The sequence below is a fragment of the Acipenser ruthenus genome, chromosome 38, assembly GCF_902713425.1.
Source record: "Acipenser ruthenus chromosome 38, fAciRut3.2 maternal haplotype, whole genome shotgun sequence".
Lineage (NCBI taxonomy): Eukaryota > Metazoa > Chordata > Actinopteri > Acipenseriformes > Acipenseridae > Acipenser > Acipenser ruthenus.
In genome coordinates, this window is record NC_081226.1 from 1735455 (window position 1) to 1746649 (window position 11195).

Consider the following 11195-nt stretch of genomic DNA (forward strand, 5'->3'; position numbering starts at 1 on the left):
TTAAGTCTCAATCACTTTTATTAGTGTATTACAGCATATAATTACAATATAGAAACAAACAAAAGTAGTACAGTAGTTTTGGTTTGCATGAAGTCAGAGAGCACGATGCCACACGCAAAGTTACAACATTGGATTTCACTGAATAAACAAATATTACTCTCCGTCTCGTGATGTTGTGAAGTGTCGAATTAACATTAAGCACATTTTGCAGTGTTAGGATTAGACAGCACAATATTTTCACCAAAACCGGTTACATGATTTGATGTGCTTTCACGAAAGAAAAAAAAAGGCAACAGCCTAATCTCTTCTGTAGCTCTGATTACGTAAATTCAATTTGTAAAGCATACTTTAAAACTGCAGATTTAAAAACTGCTTGTTTCACAGACCACGATTAGTGCTAGCCTTGGACTAGCATACCTAAATTAACATCAGTGCAAGAGTTAAACCAGGGTTTGTGAAACCAGCAGCTAGTGAAAGGGGGCTAAATTGCACCAAGATTCAATTCAATTGGTGATCTTTTAAAACCTGTACAGTAAGAAAACACTAAGTCATGGTGTATAAACTTTGCAACATTTAAAATTAGACACCCCTTTGGTCTTTAATCTCATATCTGCAATCCAAAAATTAATGCATAATCCAACATTTTGTGTCTTGCCTGACAGCAGTTTGTAACTGTTATTCTGCATGGTGAGGGGTTTGTGTGTGAATACTTATACAGACTTGCTTTTAAACACAAGAAGAAAACAAAAATGGTGGAAATGAGGAAGGGGGAAGATGTCAGCCTTGCAGTAACTTCCAGAAATGGCACTAAATTATTATCTTAATGTTTGAGGGAATACATCCCTGGATAACATAATCTGGATCCTTCGAGTAATTAAAAATCATGCAAAAAAAAGGCTGTTCTTGCTGTTTATTTACAAAATCTTGGACTGGAATGGAAAGGTGGAGATCATTATCTGAGCTTGACATAGTACACCATAGCCAACAGCATCACCAGAGCCTAAAAAGAAAGCAAAATACAGTTTAACGAAAAACAAACATGGCAAATACTGGCACATTTAGCATAGGGGTGCACATCCTGGGCAATGCTTGTCGGGTTGGGTCCGTTTAAATATTGCTTGTTTCATCTGGCTACATAACTATCCTTTCTTGCCTTTTGTCAATCAACCTCCTTCAACAGGGGGAGGTGGCTTAGCCATGGCAGCCCATGTCCTTTGCTAAATCATTCTATATTTTTAGCATCGGCAGCCTTTGTCCTGCCAGTCCCAACTACAAATGTCAATTCCTCCGAAGAACAAGGCTGAGGCTAATGAAGTCCTCGGTCCTTAATATTGTCATGTGTCTGCATCACCAAATAAAGCATTGAAATCTATCACGTCAGTGTTTATTTCTGAAAATAAGTGCCTAAGAAAATGTCATTATTGGTCTGTTTCTGTAAGTTTAGATGAATCCCTTTCATGTGATCTGTTTTTGTAAGAGACTAGCAAATTATATAGTAGCATGAACAGCCATGGCCAAAAGTTTTGCAGCACCTAGCATTTTAGGATTGAGACATAATAAAAAAATAAACTATATGAATATAATTTAGATCTTTTATTTAACATCATGTAATCAAAGAAACTACAAAGTGATTTTTTTTTTGTCAGTATAAATATGGAAGCAGTATGTAACTCAATATGTTAACGTAACATTATTCAGCAGGTTTCATTCGACTTTATGAAGCAAAAATAGTTAATTCTATAGGGTGATGATGCTAAAGTTTTGGCCATAGTTTTACAACCCATTGGTCAATAGTATAAGAAATAAAAAAATGTCTTGCTCTGGAAAATAAAACAACGTTTCAACAGTGCTCTTGGCAGATGTCCTGCATATTTAAGCTCTACTTGTTTACAGAGCAGAGTAACCATTACCATTATCACAAAACAAAAAAAAACACACATTTGCTTACCGTAAACATGAGGATAGCAAATCCAAACCAGGAAACAGCCCAGGCATACCTAGAAAAGACTGATTCGATGTGGGAAAAGCAACCCTGCAAAACAAATAATAAACTCGGTCACCTTGTTGTTTATCGTTTGGTTTTGTTTAATACAGCGCTTTCTCCTCGTTTCACGATCTGACTTTCGGAAATATTTAAAACTGTGAATTGGTTATTCAGTAAAATATAATGGATGTATTTGCTTACGATTGTAAGTCGCCCTGGATAAGGGCGTCTGCTAAGAAATAAATAATAATAATAAATAATAACAATGCAATTTCAAATCAACCTGGTCCAACCGTCCTTGAATCTTGAAATAACGAAAGAGAACTGTACGGAGTTATTCAGAATTTGTGCAAACGCAATACAAGTCTGCAAAAGCAATAGCTTATTAGACATTCCTTTAGGGTTACAGTAAAAGTGTAAAGACTCAGAAAAGCAGCAGTGTTATTATGCATAGTTACAATGTACTTGACAAGTCAATCATTTTGCAGGACATATGCAAATACAAGAGCTAGGGATAGGATTAGGGTTATAGCATGCAAAACAAAATGCACATTAAGTTCACGGTAACTATGCGTAATAACATTGCAGTTGTGCATAAGTACACATGTATGTAATAAGTAACTACAGTAAATACACACACAGTCATTAGTGATGCTTACTGTAAACTGTTGCCCAAAATTGATATAAGCTCTTTGCATATCAGCTGATTCACTATCAAATCGTCACAGCATTGGTCCAAGACCCCGAGTAAAGTTCAGAGAGACTAACTACCGTGTAAATGCACAGTAAATAGAGACGATTAATGGAAAGGGTCACTACAGGCTCTTACGTTTCCATTCATAAAGTCCAGGTTTCCAATCTTGCAGGCATCCAGGTTGACCACTTCATAATTTGCCTTGCGTTTACAGCAGTTCAGAGGCCAGGGGTAGTCCTCCACTGGGAATTGGTTCCTGAAGGTTGAGGTATAATCAACCCAGTCAAGAGCACTATCCGTACCACAGCAATTAAGCTGAAAATAAAGAAAAATGATTATTTAATTCAGTACACATATTCCCCCCCACCCCCCCTTACTCTAACTGAATTACACAGAACTCCCTGTGCTGTCAGAAGCATTCGCAGTAACAAAAACATTTGTTTCAAAACAGACCTAAAACAAATGTATTCATATGGAGGTAGTTCAATTTGTTTATGGCAAGGAGGTGCAACACGTTGTATCTGATTCAATCATTATTTTTCATGGTGCTTCAAAATGGAAAGAATACACCACACCATCATACAGATTAAAACACATTTTGCAAATTTCCTGGGCTTCTAACAATGACAATCTTAGAATATCAATCAATATTATATATGTTTATGATTCTAACACGCAAACAAGGTCTACAATATTGTATGCTTATCTCTATTACTTTAACACACTTATTATAAACTACACTGTATTTAATATTAAGCTTGCAATGTAACCCTTTACTGCCCTGTAACACCTGCAAACAGCCTTGGATGAAGGCGTCTGCCAAATAAATAAATGTATATATTTTTAAATAAAACATTCATATAGAGGACTTGGGCGTTGAACCTGAAGTTACCTGTCTGATGCACAACCCCAATCACTGCTATTGGACAAAGCAGTGCAAAAGCTTGCAATACTTCAAATCGTAAAAAAGGATTCCTTACATCAAGCATGACTCGATTCCACACAGTGGTGATTCGACGGCCAGGTTCGCTGTTATCCGCGTAATACTGCAGCATTTGCTTCTTAACGAAGTCGCTGTTGGCGACCAGCTGAAAAGAAACAAATTGTTCAGTTTCTAGACTTCAATCAAGTCCCCTCTTTCCCTTCTTTTTATATTTCCTAGGCTAAAGAGATTTAGTATGTTAAATCATTGCTGTGCCTGTACCCTGCAGATACTATTGATAATGGTTGCCAGGGGATAATAAAACTTAGAGGAGATTCAATCTGGTATCCCCATCAGCCAAGAAAATGAGTTTGCCAGCGCTTACATAATCTCTGTGGGTGTACGAAGTGATAGCAGAGGCACTCTCGAAGATGTAGATGATCACCATCAATATCAGATACTAAAATGAACAAAGAACAGAGCATTAGGAAGAATGATTCATACTCACACAATCTCAAATTATATCAATCAATCAATCAATCCTTTATTTTATATAGCGCCTTTCATAGTGGACCACCATAACAGCAGTGTGGAGTAGTGGTTAGGGCTTTGGACTCTTGATCGGAGGGTCGTGGGTTCAATCCTAGGTGGGGGACACTGCTGCTGTACCCTTGAGCAAGGTACTTTACCTAGATTGCTCCAGTAAAAACCCAACTGTATAAATGGGTAATTATATGTAAAAATAATGTGTAAAAAAAAATAAAATCTAATAGTATGTAAAAATAATGCGATATCTTGTAACAATTTCGCCCTGGATAAAGGCGTCTGCTAAGAAAGAAATATATATATATATATATATATATATATATATATATATATATATATATATATTTGGCCTATCTATCTCCATATATAGACACACAGGGAGAAGTTTGTTTTATGGCTTGGTCGCAAATAACAAATAATATATCTCAGGTAACAGAATCGATGGGAGTCAGCTATTGATAATGGGCAAGAATATCCCAAAGAAATGTACACACCCTATATTGGGACAAATTAATTGAAGCAGGGAGTGACGCTATTGGGTCTACAAGCCATTTAGCAGTCTTGCCTGTTCATCGCAGAAACTCATGAACAAAAAGGTCCACAAGCCTTGAAATGAAATGTTACATCACAGTGGATGCATCCAGTAGAAATATCTCTGTACTGACCAGTAACATCATGCTGCGGCTTTCCTTAAGGACAGCAAAAATCCCATAGATTGCTGTGCAGAAGAAGGCAAATCCAGTGAAAATGGCAATCCAAGCTCCAGCGAAGACGTCATCCTTTCCGGATACAGCCATGATAGGATACAGCTCGTATCCATCGGCGGTTACCCATATCGTTACAGCAAACAGTGTTATGCCACAAAGCTGTGGAAGACAGAAATCATATTTCCAATAAATAAATAAGAAGATATAGAGATATAACCTTAGCTGGAAATGAAGTGGAGATAGATTTAGGACAGAGGGTAGGAGACATTTCTAACAGTTGTGAGGGTATGGAATGGGTCACCTAGTCCTGCTGTTGAGGCAGAATCACCGGGATCCTTTAAAACTCAACTTGACAAAAGTTCTGAGATCAATCAGCTACCGGAGACAGATCGGCCAAATGGAATCGTTCATAAATGTATTAAACTGCCTTTTAATATCAACATCGATGCCTTTCTGTTAACAATTTGTTTTGCTTTTGCATGTAGAGTAACAACCTACAGTCTCATTACATTTTAAAAAAGGCAATACAGAGTTCTTAAAATGATACTTAGGAGAAGAGTTTCCTGGTTTGTACGCAGGTGACTTGAAGCAACTTTTATGGCACAGATGGGTGGTAGTCATGCTTTCAGTGAACAGCTTACGATAACAAAAGGTTTCACATCCACTAATACAGGGGAGGACATTCTGGAACAGCAGGACAGGAAATGACACGTCTCCTAAAGCAGCTGTTTATGTATTGATTAAAACTGCTGCATTGACTACCTGAATCTACTTACCAGATACTATCATCTATCTTTGTGATACAAATCCAGCCACAAAGTAAGGGCAAGGCCCTTTGGTGACTGTTTCTCTTAGTCCTGCCGAGCAACATTTTTTAAAATCCCGTAAAAAACAAAATCACTCAACATTGGAGGCATGAAGTTTCACTGAAACCCTAATTCTAGCAGTCATGTCAGATAAAGGAGAAGTGTTGATAATTGAAATAAAATCTCCCATTAGGCAACATGTTAGGGATGTAAAACAAGACCCAAAACACCAAATATTGAACCATTTGTCCTTGTAGTTTAAAGAGAGTTTTACTTTAGATTAACACTTTCACCGACTCTGTTACAAGTCAGTTGAATCTGCTACCATTCACATCCTGGGTTCCAGGTTTCAACCCAGCCTTGATCCTACAGTTTCCCTGGAACTTACCGCAATAATCACATTTCCAAAAATCAAAATGCCCATGAGAGCCGGGCTTCCATTTCCAGCTGCCATAACTGCCTCCAATTTGGTTTTTCAGCAGCTTAACCTAGATGGACAATAAAATAAATACAAATGAATTAAGAAGAGGACGAACCGTTACCTCAAGCTAAGCAGACATGGACACTGGCAAAAAGCTACGATTTATTCAAGATAGTTAAAAATGTTGCCCAGTGATTAGTTACACAATGGATTGTGCTATACGGGATCTCTTTGGTCTTGATTATTTTGGGGGTTTTTTCAGCCTGACAGTTATCATAAATGTATTTGTGAAACCAAAGCATTATTAGCACCAGATAGTTGAACCCCAAGAGAAAGCATTGTGAATTGTTATTATTAAAAGGAATAACTATGCATAATAAGGCTGTAATTCTATCTGGAGGGGGAGGGGGAGGGGAGGGGGGGGGGGGGGGGACTACATTTATTGTTACCAAGAATCGGAGTAGAATATTTGCTTGGCTTCTTTTTGAGGGTGGAGTTGGATGGTGAGCCTCTTCTTTCTGAGGGCCGTCAGTTTAAACTGCCTAACGTCCCGCGGAGGGCATGTGGCTGAGGCAATTTCCTGCTAAATTTATGTTGCTTATTTTTTTTTCTAAGAGTACTTGCGTTATTCTGCTCTTCCACAAAGGTATCCCTGTCTGCTGTTGATGAAACATTAAATCTGCAGGCCTTGTTGTTTCTTTGGTATTGGCTGTGTTTTGTTGTGTTCATGTACTGGTGGCAAAGTTTGTTTAGCAGGTTTATCATCAAACTAATTATTATGCAGGGGTCTCACACCACCACCATGTATAATAATAATAATAATAATAATAATAATAATAATAATAATAATGGTGACCCTCACCAATGTTTTGTGGGAAACGTGGTATTTACATAGTTCTATTTGTGTGGTGCATTAAACAACTAGCAGTGTACGAAGTTAACATTCACCTAAACTGTCACAAAACTAATTTATAAAAATAATAAAATTGCCCATGTCAAAACATTCCAGAAAGTTAACAGGCACAGTTCTTCATAGCCTTACAATGCCTCAGTTGAAATTCAATGTTCAGTACGTGGAATCTCTGCAATGTATTTGGCAGACGCCTTTATCCGAAAGACTAGGGTGTGTGAACTATGCATCAGCTGCAGTGTCACTTACAACAACGTCTCACCTGAAAGACGGAGCACAAGGAAGTTAAGTGACTTGCTCAGGGTCACACAATGAGTCAGTGGCTGAGCCGAGATTTGGACCAGTGACCTCCTGGTTACAAGCCCTTTTCTTTAACCACACAGCCTCCCATAAGGAGAGTATCATAGAATGCAGCTGTACACCCTTAGAAAAAGTACTACAGCAGTACTAATGTGCTGTGTATCACTGTAGCTTATAGTAGAGCTGTACTGTCTAATAGTACTATTTCAAAATACCATGAAATGCCATACCTTTAGGTTTTACTGTATATAGTACTACTATAAAACATTATAGCACTGTTATGATGTCCTATAGTATTACTACAAAATACAGCAAAAAAAGTACTGTTGTACACTATAGTACTGTTTTGTAAGGACATCACATTTGAAGAAAATATCTGAAAGCATTTGGTCTGTATAACCTTAAACCTAAAAGCAACGGTCATTTATTTAATGAACCATACCCATGGCCAAAACTTATTCTAATGAATTACAACTTTGTACCTAACCATTCGAAGCCAGCATCTTAAAACTCATAGACGACCATCTTAGAAACAAGCATGTCATGTGACCGCAATTATGGAGACATGTTATGTTGAAAGTCAAGAGCAACACATGTAGGTACAGACAGACAGACAGACAGGACACCTCCACAGATCTCCAAATTCTTTACTCTACTGTGCTATAGAAGGTCCTCGCCAGGTTTTATTGAAATTGGAAAGGGATTTTTTTTTTTTTTTTTTTTTAAACATCTGTCAAAGTGTAGATGTAATACACACATACACAGATTTAAACATTAAAACTACCAGCAAGGAAACCAACATTTTGTTTAGAAGAAATACAATCAGCTTAGTGATACATTTAACAGGAACAACCTGCCTAACCAGTTCAAGAGGCAAGAACTATGTGAACTGTCTTGCAGCTAAAATAGCCCATACACCCCCGTGTAAGTATACTGGTGGTTTAATGATAAAATGATGAAGAATATGAGAAAATGCAAGAGAGCTAGCTTCCAGTAACAGCAAGAGATGTTTATTTTTATTATGGAACATATAAGATATTACTTTGCATAACCCTTTAAAAAAATTATGTTTAAAAATCCATAACGTTAAAAACACGCAGTCCTGCGAATCCATTGCTTCTAAAAGTATTTATACTGTTAGTCAAATGTTATCAAATAACACTGACACTAATTTTAAAACGAAATGTATTTGTATCATTAAAAATATATATATATATATTTTAAATTTAAGTGTCAAATTCAACATTTCGCGCAGTGAAAAAAAAGAGGGGGGGGGGGGGGAGTATTATTAAAGTGAATATATTTCATTAAAACTTCAATTGTTTCCTTAAGGAAATGTACGAGTATTGGGTGGGTTATACAAAACACACACACACATTGTAATTAGTATTATTATCTGGTGGAGAATCTTATCATGCCATTCTCAGACACGCCCTGGAATGGCATTACACCCCGAATCCACTCGGCAGGAGGCTGTCTTGAGACCCCGATGGTAACAATAGTTCCAATAGTATTTAACCTTGCACTTATACACAGAATAGTCCATTTATGTTCTACTGTAAACGTATTATCTAGTTGCAATCCCAAAACGGTTCACACATAGTACACCACGTATCTTCAAATCGTTTTTATTATATGACATTAAAACAACTAGAAACATCCATCAAATCTAATTATATTCCACTACTATTTATTTATTTATTTATTTATTTTTGCTTGAGGTTTAGTGATTCAGGAACAACATACATACTAAGAGAGTAACTATTTTACAACCACGGAGTGAGAGATGGGAAAACCAAACTTAAAACAATAATAATCAATTAAAAATATATTAGCTCAAAGAGCCAGCTGCCCCAACGTTTCGATGTGTTGTACAGATCTTTCTCAAGGGAACTTATATATATATATATATATATATATATATATATATATATATATATATATAGTTAAGAAACGGTGACAACAAATGTATCAGACAACACCACGATGCAATTCTGACTTTAAAAAGAATCGTAAAAAATCATATTATCACGTTATATAACTCCAAAGTAGCCAGCGCCTATTGATTGAAAAGATTCTCACCTGTTCGATACCGCTCCGAGAGGGATTCTGATAGCTCACACCTGCTGCAGGTATATTACAATCTACCCGTATGATGTCACAGGGAGAAAGGGAAAATGTGGGTAGGCGGTACAGAGGGGATCTGGAGCCAAACACGATGATATGAGCAGCGTTGAAATTATTTGTTATTGACGCTATTGATTGTATTTCCGCACTACGTTTACCAATTTTTTTAAAAGTTGGGTCACCAAATACACAAATTGTCGCGTGTTCGTAGCAGGGTCGTGTATCTTAAATATACACACTCCATGGAGTTTGACACTCCCGGAAGATGAATACAAGCGTACAGTTCTTGAATAAGTTATCTTCAAACTCGTATTTTTTATGTATTTAATGTTTTAGTGAAATACAGACATTATAGATAAACGCTTAAAAACACCAACTAGCGGGGTTTTTTTTTGTTTTTTTGTTTGTTTTTTTGTTTGTTTTTTTTAATATATGCTGTATATTTCCTTCCGGTCCTGTTTCTGTGTTAAGTATATAAAATTTCACTTACAAAAAATGTTTAAAAGTAACTTAAAATCAGAGTTTCGTTGCCTATTGTGCCCCCTGCTGGTGAAAACACATATCATTTTTTTTGTGTGTGTTATTTATTTATTAAAAATCAAATGATGTCATGAAAAACGGAAACAAAACAACAATTGCAAAGCAAATACGATCAATGCTCTGCAGGTGAGAGAATCGTGTAATGTGTACACAGTATCTATTCTGCTTTTAGAAATTTAGAAATGATAGGTGTCTGTGATCTCTCTAGCATTAATGTGCATGTAACAAGGGTAATGTAGAGAAACAATTTCAGCAAATAAATTATTATTATTATTATTATTATTATTATTATTATTATTATTATTATTAATAATAATAATAATAATAATAATAATAATAATAATAATAATAATGTACACCCAACTGTGTATAATAAGGCTATCATTCTATCAAGGGTTTCTGGTGACATATAAACCACGAGAGCACTACCTTGAGTCCTTAATCATTGTCACTAGAAACCCCGTGGTAGATTTACAGCCTTATATGTGCAGTTTTGGTGTATATTATTTGTTAAAATACAAGCTGACGTAACCCAGTGTTTATTTTAACAATGGCAGAACTGTTGTGAATAACATTTGAAAACAGACTTTTTTTGTTTCGGATGGAGTTAGTTGCTTGATTTCCTGCTCACTCTAGAGCCTCTGCTTTCTGAGGGCCATCAGTCTACATTGTCTAAACCCCCCCCCCCCCCCCCCATTATAAACATGTGTTAAAACACTCAACTGAGCTCCTTTATTTCAGTGAGATACATCATTGCCTGCATGTGGATGACTACACTAAGACATGGGGTGACAATAGTAGGGTGATCCTTTTAAGTAGTACTCTAATTAACACCATTAAGCCCTTTATCACGTGCATTTCATTAGCAATTTTTATTTTTGTCTTGTTTTTCAAGGAAACGGTAGACAGAATTTGCATACATTATTCCAATCTTACAGAACAAGGCACTGTTTTGTGTTTTGTAGTTTGAGTAATTTAGCATGGAGCAAAGTTAAAGTCTGTCTACTTCAATACATTCATTTAGATAAACTTTGTCAAGCAATACGTTTTAGACATCACCTTGTAACAATTGTAAGTCGCCCTGGATAAGGGCGTCTGCTAAGAAATAAATAATAATAATAATAATACAGGAGACAGCGTCTGCATTCTCAGACAGTAATGTACACTGACACAGTGTTACAATGCTAGATTTTATTATTTTACTAATTTTCATTGCAATACAAATGAACGCTATTAAA

At 36.3% G+C, this 11195-nt stretch overlaps 1 protein-coding gene across 1 annotated transcript; it reads right to left on the minus strand.

Moving 5' to 3' along the window:
• On the minus strand, window positions 1-9433 carry LOC117433580 (uroplakin-1a-like). Its single transcript, XM_034909492.2, has 8 exons — window positions 9373-9433; window positions 6048-6147; window positions 4812-5012; window positions 3986-4060; window positions 3659-3766; window positions 2814-2993; window positions 1949-2032; window positions 1-1000 (listed from the first exon to the last, which is right to left on the minus strand). Exons 2-8 carry the CDS (start codon window positions 6111-6113, stop codon window positions 953-955), a joined length of 762 nt encoding a protein of 253 aa, XP_034765383.2. The 5' UTR covers window positions 6114-6147; window positions 9373-9433; the 3' UTR covers window positions 1-952.
• Between the last annotated feature and the right edge of the window lie 1762 nt (window positions 9434-11195).

What these genes read in the sequence shown, in the direction of transcription:
- LOC117433580 (XM_034909492.2), bottom strand. Translation starts at nt 6,113, where the DNA reads ATGGCAGCTGGAAATGGAAGCCCGGCTCTCATGGGCATTTTGATTTTT. An exon ending in GGAATCGAGTCATGCTTGAT is followed by an intron (nt 2,994 to 3,658) that starts GTAAGGAATCCT and finishes CTTTATTTTCAG; the next exon opens with CTTAATTGCTGTGGTACGGA. An exon ending in TGGACTTTATGAATGGAAAC is followed by an intron (nt 2,033 to 2,813) that starts GTAAGAGCCTGT and finishes TTTGTTTTGCAG; the next exon opens with GGTTGCTTTTCCCACATCGA.